A 25,851-nucleotide genomic window follows, 5' to 3' on the forward strand; every position below is an offset into this window, starting at 1 on the left:
TTACAGATATAAGGAAAAGTAGTCATATAGCTGTGTTTGTACCAAATGCTTGAAAATAATTTCAGTTGACAGTCAATCTCAGCACCTCTGCATTCATAATTTCATGGGTTTTGAGCTTGGATATTTTCAGCTAGGTTGAAAATCAGATTGCTTTTCAATTTGTAGCAGTTATAATGGTAACTCAATATTACTCAGGTATTACTCAGACCTGTGCCTAATAGGAAATTCCTATTCCTCATCTAATGCGATGGCCCAACACTTGGGTGAAGATCTTTGAAAACAGAAATAAAGTCTTAGATGAAAACTTTAACCCAACCACAGCCACCCATCTTCTTGAAAGCTGAGGTTTTTCACATCTGTTAAGTTAGCATGGATGTCAGAAAAGGTAAATATTCCCGTTGAAAAACGTAAAACCATGAGGAGACGGGCTCAGAGGTTAAAGCATCTGCATGCAATGTGGGAGACCTGGGTTCGATCCCTGAGTCGGGAAGATCTCCTGGAGAAGGAAATGACAACCCACTCCAGTATTCTTGCCTGGAGAATCCCATGGACAGAGGAGACTGGTGGGCTACAGTCCACGGGGTCGCAAAGAGTCGGACACGACTGAGTGACTTCACTATAACTATGGGGGAGAAAGTGATGACAGTAGACAAATCCGAGCTAACATGACTGTTATGTGTGTGTATGTGTGTGTTTCTTTGGAAATTTGGTAGATATTTTGCTGGATGATCCTGGTGATGCAACTGGACATAAGGATGGCCGCAGTGTGAAAATTATCGTCTCCATAAGCAAGGGCTACGGCCGAGCAAAGGTATTTCTTTAATTTTAAGCTCTTTATTACCGTGAATGACCACGAGTCAAATATATTGAAATATGAGTATTTGTCCTGATAAATATACTACCAGCAGTGTTTGTCTTGGCATTGGCTTAATATCTTTATAAAAGCATGAAAGTTAGGGACTTGAAAGAAATGGCCTCATCCTATAAATAGAAATGTGTCTCTGTACTTCATGTTTATTCACAGAAAGCAGTAGCGGTTGTCAGCCACCCTCATTCCTAAAACCTAAAAAGAAACACGTGGCTTTCTTTGACATAAACATCTTACCTAACTAAATACAGGTGATGTTTATGATGTATGGTACGGTGTTTCTAGAACTTTCAAGATAGTCTTTCTGCAAAGAGGAGACTATAAGCTATATGGATGGCTATTCTAGACACTGGAAAGATCGATAAATTTTATGAGACTCATTATAACAGTGTCCATTAAGGATACTTGCGTGTATCATTTTTAAGCAAGGCCTTAGCTGAAAAGGCAAATATTTAATTTTTCTGGAATCAAATAATGCCTTCAAATTGACAGTGTCATCCTGATCCCAGCCTCTTCTTGAAACAAAAAATATTTTTTCAAGTTGAAATTGTATTTCAGTGGCCAAAAATACAAATTTGTAAGTATCCAATATTTTTGTATCAAACAGAAGAGCAAAGAAGTTTAGAATTTTAAGGTAATTGAAGTATTTAACTTTGAAAAGTGAGCTAGCAAATTGTGAATTTTTACATTGAGCATATATTCCAAGAATTCTAATGCCATAAGCTTTCTGCTTGAGCTGAAGATCTGTGCCTGAATTTCCCATGTGGGTCTTTTTGTAAAAGACTATAATAGTCTCAGTGACGGAGAAGGCAATGGCAAGCCACTCCAGTACTATTGCCTAGAAAATCCCATGGATGGAGGAGCCTGGTAGGCTGTAGTCCGTGGGGTCGCTAAGGGTCGGACACGACTGAGCGACTTCACTTTCACTTTTCACTTTCACGCATTGAGAAAGGTGATGGCAACCCACTCCAGTGTTCTTGCCTGGAGAATCCCAGGGACGGGGGAGCCTGGTGGGCTGCCGTCTGTGGGGTCACACAGAGTCGGACACGACTGAAGTGACTTAGCAGCAGCAGCAGCAGCAGTCTCAGTGAAGCTTGAACGATCTCTGATTTAAAAGCAGCTGCTTAAAAGCACTGTAAGCGTGTCCATTTTGACTCAGTTACATTAACACCAGAAAACAAGTTTTGTTTTTCAAAATAAAGAAGTTATCTTGGTCTTGAGTTACCATAACAAAATACTACAGATTGGATGGCTTAACCAGTGGAAATTTGTTTTCTCATGGTTATTAAATCCAAGATCAAGGTGCTGTCTGGTTTGGTTCCTGAAAAGGGCTCTCTCTTTGGGTTGCAAATGGCATCTTCTTGGCTATGTCCTCACAGGCCTTTCCTCAATGTGTGTACTTGGGGAAAGAGAGAGCTCTCTCTTACTTTCCCTACTTAGAAGGCTACTGATCCTATGATGTCACACCCACTCTCATGGCCTAATTTAACTCTTATTACCTCCTGCTGACTCCATTTCCAAGCACCATCAATTGGGAGTTGTGGTTTAATATATGAATTTGAGTGGAACAAGAGCATTCAGTCTATAACAGTAGTACAAAAATAACAGTGGGTTTGTTATGAATTTCTAACTTTTTTTTTTTTTAACAAATATTGGTTTCAGGTTATACCTAAGTAGTGGTGATAATCCTTTATCTTTATAGAGTGAAATGTTATAGATGAAGAAATGGAGGTCTGAGCCAGCTAAGTGACTTGACCTAACATCAGTTTTCTTAATTATATGGTAGATGTAGTTTCACTTTAGACTTTCATATATGAAAAGTAAGCTAACCACTTTAATAGTTTTGCTATGAAATGAACCATGTTTATATTTAAAACACAAAAAACCCTACCAAAAAAAACCAAAAAAAATAAAGTCAATGAAAGTCTTTGAGTTTTGAAATGTAATTTTGAAGATTCTCCAAGAATCTTCAAGGATTCCTTGTAATCCTGTAGGATTTCCTGGCAAGTATTCTAAATATTGAATTTGCTGATAAATTGAACCTGAGTTGTGAATATATGAATGCCATACCTCCATGGATAATTTATTTTTCAAATTTGGATTCGATTTTAGAGATAATCTAAATAAAAAATAATAAACTGAGTTTTGGACTTAATGTTTAGATTGCAAAAACGTTAAGAGGAGATTTTAGGACTCAGGATATAGCTCCGTTGCCTCTCTATCACCATCTCCTTCCCACCAAGCTGCTTCCCTTCAGAAATGTACCTGCTTCCTAAAATGAAAGACTGTTCTCTCCTGGACCTTTCCTTTCTACTGAACAGGTCATGAATCAGTTTTCCTTGGCCATACCACTTCATCTAACCTCTTTCTGTCTTGTTTGGTTGCTATTCCTGTTACTTTGCTTGTTAGTTAATTAGTTACTTTGGTTGCTTTGTTTGCTGGGGTATTTTGTATAATCCACTGTGTATGTCTACTATTATATAAACCATAAGTTTTATACATATTTTAGTGTTAATCACCACCAATATTAATATGTTAGTAGATATAATAAAACAAGATACAGTTGGGTTTTATCTTATTTTATTTTGATCTTACTTAGGATCAGAAGTCTCAGGTGTATTTGATAGGATCCATTGGTGTTAGTGGAAAAACCAAGTGGGATGTCTTAGATGGTGTAATTAGACGTCTCTTTAAGGTACGTTGCACAAATCCTGATACTAATTTTCAAACGTTTTATTTTAGATGCTTCCCTTAGCTTTAATGGCATGTACATATCTGCTTTCCTTTCCTGCATTTTAAACATTAAGGAAAGTTTTCTCTTTATGCTGTGTGATAGTTATTGTAGTATCCAGTTCTAAAATTCTTGACAGCTAGTTTCATATCCCCATGAATTTTACCCTGTGGAAGAATTGTACCTCTGTTTTGACTTTGCGTCTTTGTGTATACAATTTTAGGAATATGTGTTCAGAATTGATACCTCCACTAGCCTTGGTCTGAGCTCTGACTGCATTGCCAGCTACTGTATAGGGGAGTTAACTAGATCCCATGGCCTGGAAGTGCCTGAACTGCTGCCTTGTGGATACCTTGTTGGTGATAATAACGTCATCACTGTGAACCTGAAAGGTAAAAATAAAAATGGAAAAAAAACCCACAGTTGCATTTTTACCAATGTTTATTTTCCTTTTTTTTTTTTTGCAGTTTCACTTCAAATTTTTATATTTGAAAAGTAGGCTAACTACTTTAATAGTTTGGGTATGAAATGAACCATATTTATATTAAAAACACAAAAATCCAACTAAAACAAAAAATCAAGTAAATTGAAGTCTTTGAGTTTTGAGATATAATTTTGAAGTTTCTCGAGGACTCACCGAGGAAGTGACTTGTCAAATTTCAAATTTCTAGGTTTTCTACATTATCCTCTTTGATTTAAGGGAGATTTCTAAAAGTTTATTGCATATTCTAAGATAATATATTCATCCCTATTCCTTCAATTTTAAAATATATATGCTCAGCAAGGGTTTCCCTGGTAGCTTAGATGGTAAAAAATCTGCCTGCAATGCAGGAGGCCCAAGTTTGATCCCTGGGTTGGGAAGCTCCCAGTCGAATGATCTTTCCTGGAGAATCCCATGGACAGAGGAGCCTGGCAGGGGTCACAAAGAGTTGGATATAATGAAGAGACTAAGCACATATTCAGTGAGTACCCACTGGGGATAGAGAATGGAAGTTAGCGATCAGGGTTGAGAAGTGCTTTTGCTTTGAATAATGTGATTATTTCCAGGCAACTGGAATATCTCAAGTATCGTTGTCTTCACAATTTCTTGTTCACATATGTTAATGAGTTCAGAACACATCTATGTAACTATGGATTAATAGAGGGATCTGACAATATTTGATTTTATGATTAAAATAGTTGAGTTATTAAAAGAAGATACTGTTGCTCTCCTTAATTCCTTGCCAAATATTGCAATATATATTCTTCAGAAGCTTAAGTGATGGTATAGCAGGGATGTGTAATGAGAGCTAGAAGGAAGAAAAGAGGAGGAAAAAGAGGAACACACAGTTGTATATTTTATTTTAATTTTTATATTTATGCTTAACAAAATTACCACCTTCAAAGAGAAGGATGCTTCTTGATAGAATTCATAGTAATGCTTCCATTTCTTTGTGGAAACATAAGTGGGAAGCATGAAGTAGACAGGGGAGAGAGTCTCAGGAAAGGCAAATGGCTTGCTTTCATTCATATGTTCACTCTGCCTTATTACTCATGTATTCTGTCTTAAAATAGCAACGCATGTTTGTGAGACAGAAATGTCAAGGAAAGTCTTTTGCAAGGAGTGTTATTCCTATGGCTAACAAAGCCCAGTTGCCAGTTGACACTGTGTTTTAAATTCTAGCTTATGTAGAACTGTAAGCCAATCTCTTCCCTTTGTTTCTCCCTTCAGGAGTAGAAGAAAACAGTTTGGACAGTTTTGTTTTTGATACTCTGATTCCTAAACCAATTACCCAAAGATACTTTAACTTGTTGATGGAGCATCACAGAATTATACTCTCAGGACCTAGTGGTACTGGAAAGACCTATTTAGCACACAAACTTGCTGAATATGTAATAACCAAATCTGGGAGGAAAAAAACAGACGATGCAATCGCCACTTTTAATGTGGACCACAAGTCTAGTAAGGTAAGTCACAGACTCCTGAGACAACCGCTGCTATTTATCCATAACTGTATTACTCAAATAAGCTTTAAGATTATATGAAACTTCCATATTGTGCATGGAAACGTATCTATCTCATTGGCTAAGGCTGGAATCTGGAGAGTGAATAAACCCTATTTTGTGAATTTGAATAAGACTGCTCAGTGGCATTCAGTTATCTAGTACTTCACAAGCATTGGGAATTGACAGAGGAAAAGAACAAGGTCTCTATTCTCTACTTTCTCTTAGACATCCATTCAGGAAGTGTTAGAGCAAAAACTGCAGATGCTGACTGCAGCCATGAAATTAAAAGACGCTTGCTCCTTGGAAGGAAAGTTATGACCAACCTTGATAGTATATTAAAAAGCAGAGACATTACTTTGCCAACCAAGGTCCGTCTAGTCAAGGCAATGGTTTTTCCCGTGGTCATGTATGGATGTGAGAGTTGGACTGTGAAGAAGGCTGATCGCCGAAGAATCGATGCTTTTGAACTGTGGTGTTGGAGAAGACTCTTGAGAGTCCCTTGTACTGCAAGGAGATCCAACCAGTCCATTCTAAAGGAGATCAATCCTGGATGTTCATTGGAGGGACTGATGCTAAAGCTGAAACTGCAATACTTTGGCCACCTCATGCGACGAGTTGACTCACTGGAAAAGACTCTGATGCTGGGAAAGGTTGGGGGCGGGAGGAGAAGGGGACGACGGAGAATGAGATGGCTGGATGGCATCACCGACTCTGTGGACATGAGTTTGAGTGAACTCCGGGAGTTGGTGATGGACAGGGAGGCCTGGCGTGCTGTGATTCATGGGGTCGCGGAGAGTCGGACACGACTGAGCGACTGAACTGACTGAACTGAACTGAGAGCAAAAAGAGATCCAAGCAAATATTATGGAAGCAAGAGGCCAGAACTCTTCCTGGAGGAATCAGAGCTTTCAAAAGTCAAAATCTGGTTTGGGTCATAATAAACAAGGAATTAACTGGAATATTGCAACAATGGAGATTTGAGTATAATTAATATATTCTAAGCAGAAATTCTGGGAGCAGAAATTTCTTTACATCATATTTCTATAGGATTTCTTTGTAAGAAACTTAGGAAATTGAATAGTATTCCAATTCACCATCAGCTAAGGTCTCAGTCAGTTCAGTTCAGTTGCTCAGTTGTGTCTGATTCTTTGCAACCCCATGGACTGCAGCATGCCAGGCTTCCCTGTCCATCACCAACTCCTGGAGTTTACTCAAATTCATGTCCATTGAGTCGGTGATGCCATCCAACTCACGTCATCCCCTTCTCCTCCAGCATTCAAACTTTCCCAGCATCATGGTGTTTTCCATTGAGTCAGTTATTTGCATTAGGTGGCCAAAGTATTGTAGTTTCAGCTTTAGCATCAGTCCTTCCAATGAATATTCAGGACTGATTTCCTTTAGGATGGACTGGTTGGATCTCCTTGCTGTCCAACGGACTCTCAAGAGTCTTCTCCAACACCATAGTTCAAAAGCATCAATTCCTCAGCCCTCAGCTTTCTTTATGGTCCAACTCTCACATCCATACATGACTACTGGAAAAACCATAGCTTTGACTACATAGATCTTTGCTGGCAAAGTAATGTGTCTGCTTTTTAATATGCTATCTAGGTTGATCATAACTTTTCTTACAAGAAGAAAGCATATTTTAATTTTCTGGCTGCAGTCATCATCTGCAGTGATTTTAGAGCTTCAAAATATAAAATCTGTCACTGTTTTCATTGCTTTCCCATCTATTTGCCATGAAGTGTTGGGACTGGATGCCATGATCTTCAGTTTCTGAATGTTGACTTTTAAGCCAACTTTTTCACTCTCCTCTTTCACTTTCATTAAGAGGCTCTTTAGTTCTTCTTCCCTTCTGCCATAAGGGTGGTGTCATCTGTGTATCTGAGGTTATTGATATTTCTCCCATTAGTCTTGATTCCAGCTTGTGCTTCTTCCAGTCCAGCGTTTCTCACGATGTACTCTGCATATAAGTAAAATAAGCAGGGTGACACTATACTGCCTTGACGTACTCCTTTCCCAATTTGGAACCAGTCTGTTGTTCCATGTCCATTTCTAACTGTTGCTTCTTGATCTGCATACAGATTTCTCAGGAGGCAGGTCAGGTGGTCCGGTATTCCCATCTTTTGAAGAATTTTCCACAGTTTGGTGTGATCCACATAGTCAAAGACTTTGGCATAGTCAATAAAGCAGAAGTAGATGTTTTTCTGGAACTCTCTTTTTTTTTTTTTTTCATGCTACAATTCCATTCTCCCCAATCATTCCACCTTCACCCTCTCCCACAGAGTCCCAAAGACTGTTCTAAATGCCTATGTCTCTTTTGCAGTCTCTTATACAGGGTTCAGGTTACCATTTTTCTAAATTCCATATATATGCGTTAATATACGGTATTGATGTTCTTCTTTCTGGCTTACTTCACTCTGTATAATTGGCTCCAATTTCATCCACCTCATTAAAACTGATTCAAATGCATTCTTTTTGATGGCTGAGAAATACTCCATTGTGTATATGTACCAAAGCTTTCTTATCCATTCATCTGCAGATGGACATCTAGGTTGCTTCCATGTCCTGGCTATTATAAACAGTGCTGCAATGAACATTGGAGTACATGTGTCTCTTTCAATTCTGGTTTCCTCGGTGTGTATGCCCAGGAGTGCGATCGCTGGATCATATGGCAGTTCTATTTCCAGTTTTCTGAGGAATCTCCACACTGTTCTCCATAGTGGCTGTACTAGTTTGCATTCCCACCAACAGTGTAAGAGGGTTCCCTTCTCTCCACACCCTCTCCAGCTACTGGAACTCTCTTGCTTTGTTGATGATCTCTGAAATTTGATCTCTGATTCCTCTGCTTTTCTAAAACCAGCTTGAACATCTGGAAGTTCACAGTTCATGTACTGTTGAATCCTGGCTTGGAGAATTTTGAGCATTACTTTGCTAGTGTGTGAGATGAGTCTATACTAAGGTCTGCTGCTGCAGCTGCTAAGTCACGTCAGTTGTGTCCAACTCTGTGCAACCCCATAGATGGCAGCCTACCAGGCTCCGCCATCCCTGGGATTCTCCAGGCAAGAATACTGGAGTGGGTTGCCATTTCCTTCTCCAATGCATGAAAGTGAAAAGTGAAAGTGAAGTCGCTCAGTCATGTCCGACTCTTAGCGACCTCATGGACTGCAGCCCACCAGGCTCCTCTGTCCATGGGAGTTTCCAGGCAAGAGTACTGGAGTGGGTCACCAGTGCCTTCTCTGATGCTAAGGTCTAGTATACCAGAATTATCATCCTGAACACTCTCAGCTCTTAAATAGTCATGAGGGGATGTAAAATTCAGCCAATACTTTGATATGCTCCAAACAAAGTCAACAGTTTTAGAAAGAAAATAGCTGACGCCTAACATGTCTCTGGCACTGGGCTACTCTTACTGATAGTTACTGATTGCATTCTCAGTCAGCGCAGCCTGAGGTCCTCTCAGGGATCTACATCTGTTATCAGCAATGCCTCGAAGCTACCCAGATGACACTGCGTCACTGAGTTTTTTTCCAAAAATGACCTGGTTAAATGATCTAAACTGACCCCGTCTCACAGTAACCGCCCTCCTACAAATATTCAGAAAATAAACACAACTCCCCAAAGCAGCCCCAAACCACTAAATTCCTGAAAGACTTTAATTTAGTGAACAAAAATGCCTTAAAGGAATAGTTCATCAAGTTCATGACACCGACCAACTGTGGAACCTCAGGCTGATTCTTTAATTTCTTTGTGCCTCAGTTTTCCCAGCTATAAAATGGGGAAAATAGAGAAGTTGTGTTAAGGACTAAAGGAGTGACTCTGTGTGAGAGAGAAAGAGAAGCAGGGAAAGAGAGAGAATGGTACACAGAGCAAGCACTGCCTAAGGGCTGCCCCCAGTTACTAATTATAGCTCTTGGCTCCAGTGAGGACTTATTATACAAATACACACAGACCCATACAGACCACCCATCCCTGTAACACACGCACACCTTTGTTTAAATTGTCTTATTTATATTTCCCAAGGAGAACAAAGTTGTGTATAAGGCATGATGTTATCTCCTCATGTTGACTCAGTATAGCACAGGAGTTCTGACTACGTCCTTGGGATTCAGCGCTATTCAGATTGTTGACGAACCAAACATTCTCTTTTGAAGTAGAAAGAGACATGGCACCTGAGACAGAATATTAAACTCTTTCTAAGTAAAAGCAGAGGACACAGTTGTTTGCTTCAGCCTACATGTTTAATGCCTCCAATGAATTCTGGGTCTCCGCATACCTTTATTTAAAAGCTTTAACATATTTTGTTTCTTTTCAGCCAAAATGATAAAAGAATTCACATATCTTAATTACCTTGTGTTCTCTTTGATTTTTCCTTAATATTAATGTGAGAGACCTCTTTAGAAGTTACTTCCTTTCTGAAAAAAAAAAAAAAAAAAAGCAACTGGTTGGAAAATAGGAGAAGAATAGATTTATTAGAGGAAATGGGACCTTGATAAAGTTGGAGAATCACTTAAAGTCAAATTGTGAGTCAAGTTGACCGGCCTTCCTCAGGATATAATCTGACATGCTAAAAGAAAGTAGGGTAACTTACGTTAGTTCTAAATTTTGCCTCACTCCATAAGACACTGTTATATCTAAGTTATTTTTATTTCAGTTAAAAAATGTTTAGTGCTTGGAGATGTTTTTTGGCAATAACAATTTATATGGCCTTTACAACTTGATCAAATACAGCCAGCACTCTTATTTTCTACTTTTCCTGAATAAAATCACTTGTGCCATTATGAGGTCAGTTTAATCTTTGCTATTATAAAGTAATAAATAAAGCATGACAGAAGTGAACAGAATGAATGATGCTAGAGAACAGTTATAGGAAGAAATCCATGGACAAGTCACATAGCATTCATCACCAAGAAGGCACAAAATGCAACTAACAAATGTTTATTATTTCTTTATGGTTGTAAGGTATGAATGACCTGTCAGTAATGTTGGATACCAAGTCCTGGCCAGTTCCTGCCACATTGTTAGAGAATTTGCAATTATTTTCAGGGAGTTGATGGTATGTGAGAGTGGTATAGAGAAATGGGGGTGGCAGGTTAGCACTGTGGGAGGGACAGCTAAGTGTCGGTTTATGAAAGTAAAGGGTGAATAAGGTGTGTGATAAACGGCTTCCCAGAGAAACAGCTGCGTAACTGCTGACATGCTTTGTGCTGTGCCTCTGATAGCTCTGAAGTGACAAGGGCACAAAGTACTCCCTGATTCCAAAGAAGTCCAACAATAAACCATCAAATGAAAAAAATCTTTTCATGTTTATGGTGTCTCTGCATTTTACATTCTGTCCTTCTTCCCATTCTTCAAGCCCTGTCTTGAGCTGCCAGCTGGAATATTTTGATTGAAAGCAGGACACATAAACAATTACACTTTGTGACATCTGATATAGTGGGCCCAGAAGGCTAGAGATGGATTTAGTAAAGAATATGTGGCCAGCTGAAGCCATTTGGAATGTTACATGGGAAAAGATCAGAAAGCTGGACTTGGCAGAGTCATTTTGAGTGTGACTAGAGTCAAAATGCGGAGAAGGCAATGGCACCCCACTCCAGTGTTCTTGCCTGGAGAATCCTAGGGACAGAGGAGCCTGGTGGGCTGCCGTCCATGGGGTCGCACAGAGTCGGTCACGACTGAAGTGACTTAGCAGCAGCAGCAGCAGTGTCAAAAGGAGGGAAAGCACTGATCAATAGTTTTTATGCAACCGCTGTGTTCTGTGTGTATTTTCAAAGTATGGGATTCATCTTATTATCAATATCCATCTGGAAGTTATACCTGTTTATTTTTCTCCCTTATTAGATCTTGGACTGAAACTTCTAATGCTAATGCATCAATACTTCAATCTAAGATTTTACCCCAGTTAAGTTAGGGTGAAGATCATGAAATGATTTCAAATGGAGTTAAAAAAAAACAAAAAACCTCGAGTTATATGCCTGAATTATTTGTATTTGCCTATTTCTACTTCTGACTAGTCCATACCTTTTATTAGATTCCCAAAGGAATCTGCTACCAGTCTCAAGACAAAAGAGAACCATAATGGAATCTTCTAGCCCTATTTTTTCAGAAATCACCCAGTGATTTCTTATTTACCAAATCCAAGTCAAGCTTCTCCACCTCCCTCTTCCCATCCCCCTCCCCCAACCGCCTCCCTGCTTCACCTCCTCCTCTTCCTCCTCTCCCCTAGCCTACCTCCTCCTTTCTCTCTTTTGATTTATGTATACCGGATTACTATAATTGATCCCCCTTTCCAGAAATTGTTCTCATTTTCATGATTATGGAATTCTCTTTTTGTTTCCTTCCTACTTTCTAGTAAGCTCCTTCTTCGTGTCATTCACTGAATGGTTTTCCTTCACCTTCCAATGAATGAAAACATTCTTCAACATTCTGTTCTCCTCCACGTCTGTTCTCATCTGGATAACTTCCTTGTTTGAACATGTGTTGGTTCCACTTGGACACTATTAGCCATGCCCATCTTCTATATGGTAGTAGACATTTCTGTTAGCTTACAGATATGTTTCCATTAGTATAGTAAATATACATGTTTAGAAATGCCAATTTCAACTCTGAAAATGTATCACAAATGCATCTTCTTCTATCCATCTCTGCTGCCGCCACCCTCCCAACCAAATGAACACTCTATCACTTACCTGGGCTACTGCAGTTGCTTACTAACTGCTTGATTTACAACTTCCATTAAATTCCAATTCTCTCTGTGTGTCTCTTTTTGTTTTCACTTCATGGAAATGGAATGTCTTTTCATAATTAAAAGCTGACCAGTTTAAAATCTAGCAGTGACTCCCCATTGCTGTCTGCTTTAGGTCAAAAATCTTCCCATACTTCTATTATTCCTCTTGAGTCACACAGTGTGTCTTGGCTTCAGCAATTTCAGTATTCTCTTGACTGATTTCTCTTCTTCCTTTACAATATACTGGTTGTTGTTCAGTTGCACAGTTGTGTCCGACTGTTTGTGACCCCATGGACTGCAGCAGGCCAGGCCTCTCTGTCCCTCACCATCTCCTGAAGTTTGCCCAAGTTCATGTCCCTTGTTTCGGTGGTGCCATCCAACCATCTCATCCTCTGATGCCCTCTTCTCTTTCTGCCCTCTATCTTTCCCAGCATCACGGACTTTTCCAATGAGTCAGCTCTTCACATTGGATGACCAAAACACTGGAATTTCAGTTCAGCATCAGTCCTTCCAACAAATATTCAGGGCTGACTCCCCTTAAGGTTGATGGTTTGATCTCCTTGCTATCCAGGGGACTCTCAGGAGTCTTCTCCAGCACCACAGTTCAGAGGCATCGATTCCTCACCACCCCTCCTTGTTGATGGTCCAGCTCTCACAGCTGTACATGACCACTGGGAAGACCATTGCCTTGACCATACGGACCTTTGTCAACAGAGTAATGTCTGCTTTTCAGCACACTGTCTAGGCTTGTCATGACTTTCCTGCCAAGAAGCAAACATCTGATTTCATGGCTGCAGTCACCATTCGAAGTGATTTTAGATCCCCAGAAGAGGAAATATGACACTACTTCCACCTTTTCCTTTTTTATGTGCCATGAAATAATGGGGCTGGATGCCACAATCTTGGTTTTTTTCTTAGTATTTAGTTTTAGGCGGGCTCTTTCACTCTCTTCCTTCACCCTCATCAAGAGACTCTTTAGTTCCTTCCTCTTTGCTTTCTGCCATTATGGTGGTATCATCCGCATATGTGAGGTTGTGGCTGTTTCTCCCGCCTATGTTGATTCCAGCTTGTAACTCATCCAGCCCACCTTTTCTCATGATATGCTCAGAGTATAGAGTTAAGCAATATATTTACCTCACTGCAAAAATCATGATTCTGGCTACATTACTCAGATCTCCAAAATAGTCAATGTTTCTACACTGTCAGTAGGAAAAGTCCAGTAGTCTTACCAGTCATTCAAAGTTGCAGACTTTTCTTTCCAATTTACTTACAACTCTTTCACAAAACATATACTACTGGTTCTTTCATACATGGAGCTCATATTTTTGTGTTTTGCCTTTGTTTGTCTCTATGTGGAAAGCTCTTCTTCCATTTTTAAGCATCAAAATATTTCCTAACCTTTAGAATAAAAAGTTAATAGCAAATAATACTGCCACCCGAAAGTCTTTCCCAGAAGTCGCAAGTAATCTTTATATGCAGTGAACAAAATCTTTGTTGTATACTCTTTTGAGGTAATGTATTATCTTCCACTATGAATTATAGTTTTCTGCATATTGTATGTGCCTAACTTACTCAAGGCAGTAAGCATCTTGATTGGTTTTTCTATTTCTAATTTATTATCCTGTCCTTTAAGCATCTCCATTAAAAGACACTTGCTCCTTGCAAGTAAAGCTATGATACATACACAGCATATTAAAAATCAGAGACATTACTTCGCTAACAAAGGTCCTTATAGTCAAAGCTATGGTTTTTCCAGTAGTCATATATGAAAGTGAGAGTTGAACTGTAAAGAAAGTTGAGCACTGAAGAATTGATGCTTTTGAACTGTGGTGTTGGAGAAGACTCTTGAACGTCCCTTGGACTGCAAGGAGATCAAACCCGTCAATCCTAAAGGAAATCAACACTGAATATTCATTGGAAGAATTGATGCTGAAGCTGAAGCTACAGTACTTTGGCCACCTGATGCTAAGAGCTGACTCATTAGAAAAGATCCTGGTGATGGGAAAGATGGAAGGCAGGAAGAGAAGGGGGCAGCAGAGGATGAGATGATTGGATGACATGCACCGACATAAGTTTGAGCAAGTTCTGAGAGTTGGTGAAGAACAGGGAAGCCTGGTATGCTATAGTCCATGGGGTCGCAAAGAGTCAGACACGACTGAGCTACTGAACAACGATAAATCCTTCATATATATGTTTTCTTTGATAAATTCTCTACTCTTGTCAAAACAACAACAACATATGAATGGTTTGTGTTTATATAGTAAAATCCAAATTTCTCTGCATGTCTTTTCTGTTTTCTCTCATTGTGATCACTACTACCATGTACCATTTTCTGCAAAAGCAGAACACTAATATTTCTCCAAACACATCACACACTCATATCTTCCAGCTTTTATGCTTTACTCTTTATTCTTCAGTTATACCTCCCACCCCCATAGCCTATTTTTCTGAACCTTAAATCTGAATTAGATATCTCTCTTTAGTTTTTCTATAGTGCTTTGTGCATTTCACTTATCACACTGCATTGTGATTTACTTGTTGACCTGCCCTTTTGTTTGTCAACTCTAACGCCTGGAATGTAGAAATAAGGTCTAAATCCTTGATGCCAGAGTACCTGGCACATAGTAGGCATGCACTAAATCTGTGTTGAAAGAGTAAAAAACTGCATACTTATCATTTGGAATTCTATTCATTATTTTCAAGATCCATCATGAAATTGATTTTAACCCTGCTCAAGATTTACAAATTGAAAATGTCATTGTAAATATGCAAATATTATGGAAATGCTCTTACTGATTAGGATAATTCTAAGAAACCTAATTATGATTCTGGCCTACCCATCTGTGACAGCAATCAGTGAACTGGTTATCATATTTAGATTTTTTAAAAGCTATTAGAAAGGAAAAATACCTGTAAAGAACCAAGAAGCTTAATAAATGCTAAATGCTAATGTCAAGTGACCCAATGAAATATAACAACTTTTGTCTTTGTTTTAAACTACAGCAGTTGCATGCAGATAATAAATAAGTCAATCAAACAATCAACCAACCACAGTTTTATTTGAGTCCCAAGGCTGTATTTTCAGATGCGCCTCATCAAAATGATTAAGACGTTTAGAGTCTAAATGGAAATTTACGGGTATCATTTTGGATTTAGTCTATACCTCAAATTATAAGGCTTGCTAAAATCCATTTTTATAATTATATCAAAAGTAAGAATGGAGTCTCAATATTTAAGGTTTACCATAAAAGCTCATATCAAGAATTCTTTTTTTTTGCCTTTCTTCCAGGGAGAGAACAACTGAGAAATATGTCCTTGTGTTTACGGTTTTATATTTGCTTCAGATGTGCTGCACTGGCTTTTCTCTTTCCTTTAAAAATATACACTTTCAACATTATATGTTTTTTGCTTTGCAGAATAAGATTTTATATCAATGGAATGATCTATGAGTTTTAATCACAGAACTCAGATGGAAGACAAAATGCATTATTCCTAAATTATGAATTGCTTACCATTAGTATGAATTTGTCATTGATGTGTTTGTTTTCTTTATTTTTTAAAGGAATTGCAACAGTATCTAGCTAACCTGGCTGAACAATGCAGTGCTGATAATAATGGTGCAGAGCTTCCAGTTGTAATAATTCTTGATAATCTTCATCATGTGGGCTCTTTGAGTGATATCTTCAATGGTTTTCTCAACTGTAAATATAATAAATGGTATGCTTGAAATATTTTGAGTGATGAAATATGAAAAATGATGATCAAATTTGCATTCTTGTGCCTTTATTCCTTTTAAGACCTGTAGTAGATACCATTCGGAGGCGGCAATGGCAACCCACTCCAGTACTCTTGCCTGGAAAATCCCACAGATGGAGGAGCCTGGTAGACTGCAGTCCATGGGGTCATGAAGAGTCAGACACAACTGAGCAACTTCACTTTCCCTTATTGGAGAAGGAAATAGCAACCCACTCCAGTGTCCTTGCCTAGAGAATCCCAGGGACGGCGGAGCCTGGTGGGCTGCCATCTATGAGGTCACACAGAGTTGGACACGACTGAAGCAACTTAGCAGCAGCAGCAGCAGTGAATGCCATTAATTTGAAAAGCCTTCTTTACTACTATACCATGTTTACAAAGAATCTCTGTGTATCCCTTGTAACGTCTATTTATTCATTCAACAACTGTGTCCCAGGTGCTTTTATAGCAACAGTATTTACTTGATGATATTAACTTCTACATGTATGCTAAAAGTCTGGAAGACTATTGTCAATAAGATAATGTTTAAATCAGGAATATTAAGAACTAGAATGAGGCTATGTGATGTGATATGAAAGTCGCTCAGTTGTGTCCAACTCTTTGTGACACCATGGACTATACAGTCCATGGAATTCTCCAGGCCAGAATACTGGAGTGGGTAGCCTTTCCCTTCTCCACGATATCTTCCCAACCCATGAATCAAACCCAAGTCTCCCAAATTGCAGGTGGATTCTTTACCAGCCGAACCACAAGGAAAGCCCTATTATTGACTATTATCAATAACAGAATGTTTGAATCAGGGAAATAAAGAACTAGAACAAGGCTATAGAACTGTTTCATTTTTAGTCCATAGTAAAGTTTAAATTCAACCTTCCTATAGAAGTAAATTTATTACATTCAGATATACCTTTGTCCTTAGTGATTCTAATGTTTAACTATTTACATGAGAGAAAAGGTTAAAGTAGGGTATAAAAAATCTGAAAAGATTTTTAAGATTCACTGTAGTATGACCTCTAAAAATGAACATATAAGAACAACTACATAAATGTTAGTTTCAGTGGTACAAGTATCCCAGTTATCTCTGCTAGAAATATGAAATAATAAAGGAAAAATTAATGGATTGGATTATAAGCAAAAGAATCATAAGATGTTAGAGTGGGATGAGATCCCTATGATTATTCTATCTAATCTCTTTATTTTATATATGAATAAACATGGGATTAGAGAGGGAAAATGATTAAAATGATTTGCCTAGGATGCCAGAGCTGAAATCTGAACCCCAAATCTTAGTTTCTGCTTCAGTGATCTTTGTCATTCTCCAGCCTAACGTTATAAAATTACCTTTTTACAGAATAATGTTAAAATGGAAGACTACAAGTTAATCCAAATTGTTTCCTGAAACAATCTTAATGTATTAATACCTTTTACCTTTAATGCATATATATATATTTTTTTTTTCCCCAGTCCATATATTATTGGAACAATGAATCAGGGAGTTTCTTCATCACCAAATCTAGAGCTGCATCACAATTTCAGGTAAAAATAAGTTGGGATTGTTTGCATTGTCTCTTTTCTGTTTGCTTTTGGTGGTTGTTTTTTTCCATTTGTACACTGACAAATCGGTAACCTGGGGTGTGGAAATAATTCTCACTTCTTCTGACACTCTTGCTCAAGCAGACATTTTGTGATCCCTGACCTATAATCAGAAGTGTTCCTTTAAAAAAGAAGAAAAAAGAAATGTTTTTCCTGCTCACTATGTCACAGCTAAAGTAGAACACTTTTCTTCTAAATGTGAGAAATGTGAAGAGAGTTCCTATTTCAGGATTTGTGATTCTCCTACAGAAGAGTGCTCAGCGTGCACACTCCCACTCACTGCTGTGACGCACAGGAGCTTCTCTTTAACTCAGAAAGAAGAGTTACATACAGTTTAGCTCTAATGTTAATAGACTGTCTCATCTCTTTGACCATTAACATACGGCCTCCAACTGAAATAGGAACATTATTACTTTATTTTGGAGAGAGAACCACTGTGGACTTAAAGTTTAATTTATATAAGGATTTCTGGGTTTCGGTTTTGATTGGTTTTTTTTTTTCCTTTTTCTAGGTGGGTACTCTGTGCAAACCACACTGAGCCAGTGAAAGGCTTTTTAGGCAGATATCTTCGAAGGAAACTGATAGAGATGGAAATTGAAAGAAACATTCGCAATAACGACCTAGTCAAAATTATAGACTGGATTCCTAAGACGTGGCATCATCTCAACAGTTTTTTGGAAACACACAGTTCTTCTGATGTTACAATTGGTGAGTTCCAAAATTGCAATATGCCATTTTCCAGGAACTAAGAGTACTTGGTAAAGATAGCCAGATTGGAAGTAGAAAATAACAACTGAAGCTGATGTTTTTGAAGCTTCCAAAAATTTAAGTTTTCATTTTTTTTTCCTTCTGAAAGTTTGCCTTCAAGCTTTCTTTCTTTTCATCTGACTATTACAGTTTACTGAGGCTTCCCAGGTGGCACTACTGGTAAAGAACCTGCCTACCAATGCAGGAGACATAAGAGATGTGGGTTCAATCCCTGGGATGGGAAGAGCCCCTGGAGGAGGGCACGGCAACCCACTCCAGTACTCTTGCCTGGAAAATCCCATGGACAGAGGAGCCTGGACAGTTCTTAGGGTTGCAGAGTCAGACATGACTGAAAAGACTTAGCATGCATACAAGCATGAAACTTTGCTAACATCAACTAATGTAGACAGCTATATTAGTTTAATATAGACAACTAAAAGTCAGGTAGCCATGTGAAATAAATTATATCTTTTTAGAGTATCATTTTTATGCTAAAAATTTTAGCATATATCAATTATAGTTGTGAGAGATTTTATTTTAAGATAATGTAGGTGTTTTATATTTTCATGAAGATAAAATTGCTTGAGTTATTTGTCTTGAGTTGGCATGAAGATGTTTATTTTTGTATTCCTTCTTAAGTTGCACACAAATAAGTCCCCTTTTCCTTGATGTGAATCAGAAAGATATACTCACTAAAGGCACAGTGTAGAAGGAAATAGAACAGTTCTACAATTGGGATCAGAAGACCGCAGCAGAGGCCCACTTCCAGCAAATAATGACATATTTTATATTTGACAATTCATTCCATCACAGTTTTGTCATTTGTAAAGTGGAGCAGATTGACTGGATTATGACCTTTAAGGTTTCTCCTAATACTAAAATGTTATGTGTTAGACTAAGATTTTAGTGTAAAAATATAGGATGGTCTTGAAGATGGATCTTCAGTAAAACACTGATAATAATTAAGATGACCAAGATTATAATTTTCTAAGAATCCTGTAAGAAGCATATTACCTCCCCCAGAACGGTGTCTAAATATGTGTTTAGATTGCTAAATACAGGGAGTCTCATAAATGGTTTATGTCTTTCTTTTCAGGCCCTCGACTTTTCCTTTCTTGTCCCATGGATGTAGAAGGTTCTAGAGTATGGTTCATGGATCTCTGGAACTATTCTTTGGTACCTTATATTCTGGAGGCAGTAAGAGAAGGTCTGCAGGTATAGTACTCAATTTTCTTAACTGTTTTAAAAAACCAAATAGGAAAAAAAATCATCCTTTAAAAGCAAAAAAACAAACAAAAAAATAATTTCTCTGGTTTGTACAGAAAAATAAAGGTAGCTTGAAAGAACAAATAGTTTCTAATATATTTTTTTCTGAGAATAAATATGTAGGAGAAAGAATTCCAACAAGAACACATCGAAGGCCAAATTTATTGCCATCGGTATTTACAAACTGTTCTTATTAGATAGCTAGTTAATTGCACAGTTCTGCATCTTATAAAACAAGCATGTTGATATGGACCTTGGTCATTTGTTCTCTTCTTTTTTTTTTTTTTTGATAATGTCACACAGCATGCGAGATCTTCCCTGACTAGGGATGAAACCCATGCCACCTGCAGTGGAAGCCCTGGATCTCTAGGAAATTCCCCATTTATTCTCTTCTTATATAATCTGTAGCAAGTAGTTTGTGCTTACATTAATAGATTCCCTGCTTTAGGATGTTTCATTGCTTAAAACCCTTTAACATCCCTTGCAAAATTCCTTTCTGTTTTTAAAAGTGCTCTAAATTTAAGGCATTTGTTTTTTTAAAACTGTGACAGGTTGGTTTAGCAGCATCTCTGCTCCTCCCTCCTCTTCCTTACATCACGAGGCCCTGCAACCACCCCTTCTATTTACTCTTAACTAAGAAATCAAAGTACATCCCTAATAAGAAAACCCTTTTTCAACAAAATATATCATCCCTTTTCCGTAAGTCTTGATTTTTTTTTCCTTGTGTGAATTTTTTTAAGATTCGCGTTGTATAATCACCAAACTTGTGGCAGAAAAATCCAGTCATCTTTACAATAACTCAGCCAAGGTTTAGGCAGTTTTTGCTTTTCTCTATTTCTCAGTTTTAGGCATCTCTATTTCTGGTTATCATAAGTGCTGCTAGAATTAAGATATACTTCATGCTTTTCACATTTTGTCATCTGCAGTTCTGTGTTAAGTCTTTATATCACTGTCTAAAAAAAATTGGTTGTCTGTTTTCCTTCATTTCACTTCCTTATGCTTTCCTCACCTTGTGGAAGGGCATGGCAGTGATTTAGATCTAACAGAATGGTGAGCGTGATGAATATTATGAGGATGTTCTGAACGTACAGAGGTAATAATCCTAGAGAATGCTATCAACTGGTTCTACCTCAGTTTCATATTTTTAATGGTACAAGCCAAACCAGCCTGAAAAAATATCTCCAACAAAGTTAAAGACTGCGCCGAAAGTTTTTATTTTCAATTATAACATAGCACATGTCAAGATTCCTCTAAAAGTATTATCCTATCTCAGAAGTGAGTTGGGTCTCTTGGTTTCAATTATTTGTTCCAAAAACATCATATATTTGTATGAAACTTATTTAAAATATTCATGAGGTCATGATTTTTAAATTAATCAGTTCAGTTCAGTCACTCAGTCGTGTATTTCAGCATTAGTAAACTATTATCCAAATCTTTATATATTAAATTTTCCTTGTTTCTTATTCATTTGCTAATATATCAGAAGAATTAGAAGGGTTTTAAAAACTCAAAAACAGTAATACCTAAAAATCCTTAAATCTCAATTTTTAGAAGTATGTAGCATTTTTAATGTTCAAATCATTATTTATAAAGCACCATCCTGAGAATTATCATTCTATAAAAATTCTCTTTAAATAAAATCATAATCACTAAGATAATACCAGTTTCCCAAGATGAGAGATACTCCAAAAATTTTTTTTGAGGAGGAATAAAAATATCTCAAATTTTCTGCTGTGGTTCTGGATGTTTGTTAGTAGGTTAGAGTGAAAGTTGGATCAATCACAACATAGGCAGTAACTGAGGCTTGTGGGGAACAGAGGTGGCAGGAGGCAGATACAGCACTTTGAGAAAAAAAGGAAAATCCTTTGTTAAATAGAGAGTTATCATCGCTACTGACGGATATGCTGGACTGGAAGTCTGTGGGCAGATGATGTTCTCGGGATGGTCCATATGTGACTTCTGGAGGAACAGGAAGAAGAGAAATCACATATGTCAGGAACCATTTTCTTGGATCTACTGGCAACAAAGAACCATGAACTGGAACAAAAGGTGGAAAAATAAAGCACGGTTTCAAAGATGAAAATCTGAGTTTAGAGGACTAGAATAATTTCTCTTCAAATGAAGCTGGTGCTTTGGTGGGGCACCATATGGCAAATACTCTTTGCCAGATGTTCTAGTTGAAAAAAACACTGTGATGCACTGGATTCTCATTTTTATCCTGATGATTCTATCTTTCTTGAAATGTCAGCAATCAGATCATTTCCTTCTGAATATTTAAATGTCTCTTTCATTTCTTGTTCTATAACATCTACTTTACTCTGAAATATGGAATTGAGCCTATTTGTCTTTTTATTCAGTTCAGTTCAGTTGCTCAGTTGTGTCCGACTCTGTGCAACCCTCATGTACCGCAGCCTACCAGGCTCCTCCATCCATGGGATGTTCCAGGCAAGAGTCCTGGAGTGGGGTGCCATTGCCTCCTCTGACTGTTATCCCCTAGATGTGCAGATATCAAGACCTTAACTTTTTTTTTTTTCCTTAAGGCAAGCCTGCCACAATCTCTTGCAAATTCTCCAGGAGAAGCTCAAAAGACAGTTCCAAGCAGACTGTGGGCCTTTCATGGCCTCAGCATTCGCCATTTTGTTTTTGTCTCACGGAAGCACAACAAACCACAAGAAACGCTTCACACTGGTATTCGGTGCCGTCTGGAACCAAATATCCACCTAGTAACCAGGATTGCCCTCAGTAGAGTAGGAAAGTCCATCAAAGAACTAGTAATGTACCTATGTTACTATCCTCTACTCTTAATTTTAACCTTTCTGTCTATCCCTTTGTGGTTTGTACTTTTTCTTTTTTTTCCCAAGCCAACCAACCTGTCTCCTCAGTGTGCTGTTTCTAGTTTGGTTTTGGCTTTGCTTCCAGTTTAAATTTTTTTTAATGTCAGTTGTGTTCATCTGCCATCTACTCCACTACCCATATTTTAACCAGGCTTTATAATCTCTTTCTTATCGACTTTCTTCCTCCAGAGGAGTTCTGACAAAGTTTTCATTTCCCATAATTTTCCTCTGTACTAGTGGTCATACAAACAAATATCTCAAAGAAGTTTTAATAGGAAGCAATGAGATTACAGATGGAATTAATCCGATGAAATGGTTGTCAGGGAAAGGATGCTTATTTTCAAGGAAAATCTGAGTAGAATGAAATAGAGAAAAGAAATCTCTTGTATCCATCGTCTTTCCAAAGAACACTTTAGTAAATAAAGGCATTTAGTGTCTAGCATGAGTCTTTTTATTACTCTATTACTGGAACTTGCCTTTCTCAATGTTGAGCTTTCATTTAGTTTGTAAAATTACTAACAAAGATAAATATGGGTAGTCATTTCTTCATGTATTTAAAATAAACCTCCCTTATCCTCTCCCCCAAATGCTGACCATCTATTCTAGATGTTCAGATTTATTTTGTCTAGCCTTCAAGTTTAAAGTGAACTATACAGATAGTTTAAAATCTGGGAAATAGCATGTGGACGCTTCATTCCCCTGAAAGTCCCAGAGGGACTCAGTGTGCAATTAGTAGTCACCTCCGTACTGAACAGAGAGGTAGGGGATTCCCTGGTGGTCCAGTGGTTAGGACTCCAGGCCCTCACTGCTGAGGGCCTGAGTTCAATCCCTGTTCTGGGAACTAAGATCTTGCAAGCTGTGTGGCAAAAAAAAAAAACAAAAGGAATTCATTTTATATGTGCTAAATATGTGATCACTTTTTAGATGTATGGGAAACGAGCACCTTGGGAAGATCCCTCCAAGTGGGTGCTTGATACATATCCATGGAGCTCCGCGTCTCTGCCTCAGGAAGGCCCAGCACTACTTCAGTTGCGACCAGAAGATGTTGGGTATGAGGGCTGTGTTTCCACGAAGGAAGCTACAACCTCAAAGCACATTCCACAAACTGACACAGAGGGCGACCCCTTGGTAAGAAACTGATGTCAGACTCTTCCTGTCTGATCTTGACTGCAGTGTGTGGTCACTAGTATTTACTCATTTGCATCAGAGACATTAATTCGTTTTCCTGGGTGATATTTGAGATTGTCCTGATATTGATACTCAGTTTTCAAATTTTCACCTTTGGTCTTCTTTCATTGGGTGAAACTTTTAAAAGACCAGACTTCTTTACTTCAAAATAATAAAAAACACTTAAACCAGGCTGAGCTCTGAGGCCATAATTTTTCTTTTATTAAGCAGAAAATTATATAAATAAACTTCAAACATTACAGGACTCAATTCATTATGTATATAAGAAAAAGCTGAATTTTGTTCTAAAATTTTGTTCATTTTAGAACAAAATATAATCTATACTTGAAAAGCTAAAGAATATTTTACATGTATCAATTTTACATTTTACATGTAAAATTTTGTCTAACTAAATTTAGGATTAGTACTCCATTGTCAACAGTAGAGAAGAATGAACTGACTTTGGAATTCAATTCAGTTCAGTTCAGTCGCTCAGCCATGTCTGACTCTTTGTGACCCCATGAACTGCAGCACTCCAGGCCTCCCTGTCTATCACCAACTCCCGGAGTTCACCCAAACCTATGTCCATTGAGTCATTGATGCCATCCAACCATCTTATCCTCTGCCGTCCCCTTCTCCTCCTGCCCTCAGTCTTTCCCAGCATCAGGGTCTTTTCAAATGAGTCATCTCTTCACATCAGGTCGCCAAAGTATTGGAGTTTCAACTTCAACATCAGTCCTTCCAATGAACACCCAGAACTAATCTCCTTTGGGATGGACTGGTTGGATCTCCTTGCAGTCCAAGGGACTCTTCAAGAGTCTTCTCCAACACCACAGTTCAAAAGTGTCAATTCTTTGGTGCTCAGCTTTCTTTATAGAGGGCCATTATTCCCTGCCTTGCTCAGATTGAATTCTTGGAATCATACTATAAGTCAATAAAACCCTGAAGCATGAATACTCTGGAAATACTAAGCACATGCTATTCCTAGTAAAATGACTTTATTTTCTTATGTATTTTTCTATTTTTAGAGATGACTTTCCATAAATTTGTCTCAAATATAATGTGTTTGTTAGGTTGCTATTCTGGCTAAAGAAATCACTGAATAACCAATATAGTAAGAAGACATGCTGAGATAAAAGTCCTCAGACAGAAAATTAAATGATTAAATCATAGTCTGTAACCATACCTAAAGACATAAAATTATGACTTGATATTTTGTGGAATATCCTTACACTAATAACCGCAATACATGTACATCATCCTCATTTCAGTTGACCATTTTGAACATCTTGGAATTTACATGTGAACCATCTAATAAAGTTTCATGATTTTTTTCCCGATAAAATGCATGCACACAGAAGATTTTCCATACTATTTCAAAAAGTTCCATAAAGTCATAAGAAATATACATTGATCTACTTAGAGCCAAGTGATCTCTTATTTAGAACATTTGATCTAAACTCTGAACTTCTTGGGGCTTCCCCTGTAGCTCAGCTGGTAAAGAATCACCCTGCAATGCAGGAAACCCCATTTCAATTCCTGGGTCAGGAAAATCCACTCAAGAATGGATAGTCTACCCACTCCAGTATTCTTGGCTTCCCTGGTGGTTCAGCTGGTAAAGAATCTGCCTGCAATGTGGGAGACCTGGGTTCTATCCCTGGGTTGGGAAGATCCCTGGGAGAAGGGAAAGGCTACCCACTCCAGAATTCTGGCCTGGAGAATTCCATGGACTAGGGCTTGGAAAGAGTTGGGGCTTGCAAGTCTTGGGCTTGCAAAGAGTTGGACATTACTAAGTGACTCTCACTTTCATAAACTTCTTGAGGACCTGAACTCATATTTTTATGACAAGTGTCTGGCCCTTTAGCTCATACATAACTAAATAACTAAACAACAGTGATGGTGAAATTGGCTTGAATTCCATAAAACTTTGACTGTACACTAAGTAATTCCTGAACAGTTCAATTCAGTTCAGTCACTCAGTCATGTCTGACTCTTTGCAACCCCAAGGACTGCAGCACACCAGACCTCCCTGTCCATCACCAACTCCCAGAGTTTACTCAAACTCATGTCCATTGAGTCAGTGATGCCATCCAACCATCTCATCCTCTGTCATTCCCTTTTCCTCCCACTTACAATCTTTCCAAGCATCAGGGTCTTTTCAAATGAGTCAGTTCTTCGC

The 25,851-nt window shown here is 38.1% G+C and overlaps 1 protein-coding gene across 6 annotated transcripts in view; it reads left to right on the forward strand.

Annotated features, from left to right (window-relative positions):
* The window catches only part of NAV3 (neuron navigator 3), a 915,819-nt gene that overhangs the window by 883,318 nt on the left and 6,650 nt on the right, over window positions 1-25,851 (forward strand). For all 6 annotated transcript variants that reach the window (XM_055394051.2, XM_088836813.1, XM_088836814.1 and 3 more), the window contains 9 exons: window positions 714-811; window positions 3,468-3,563; window positions 3,823-3,991; window positions 5,311-5,546; window positions 15,875-16,029; window positions 17,530-17,601; window positions 18,170-18,366; window positions 19,502-19,620; window positions 23,430-23,633. In XM_055394051.2, the coding sequence (XP_055250026.2) occupies window positions 714-811; window positions 3,468-3,563; window positions 3,823-3,991; window positions 5,311-5,546; window positions 15,875-16,029; window positions 17,530-17,601; window positions 18,170-18,366; window positions 19,502-19,620; window positions 23,430-23,633 (1,346 nt within the window). The remainder of the gene's footprint in view (window positions 1-713; window positions 812-3,467; window positions 3,564-3,822; window positions 3,992-5,310; window positions 5,547-15,874; window positions 16,030-17,529; window positions 17,602-18,169; window positions 18,367-19,501; window positions 19,621-23,429; window positions 23,634-25,851) is intronic.

Source organism: Moschus berezovskii, chromosome 6, assembly GCF_049115385.1.
Source record: "Moschus berezovskii isolate FMDL1 chromosome 6, NW_MosBer_1.0, whole genome shotgun sequence".
In the NCBI taxonomy this organism is placed as follows: Eukaryota; Metazoa; Chordata; class Mammalia; order Artiodactyla; family Moschidae; genus Moschus; species Moschus berezovskii.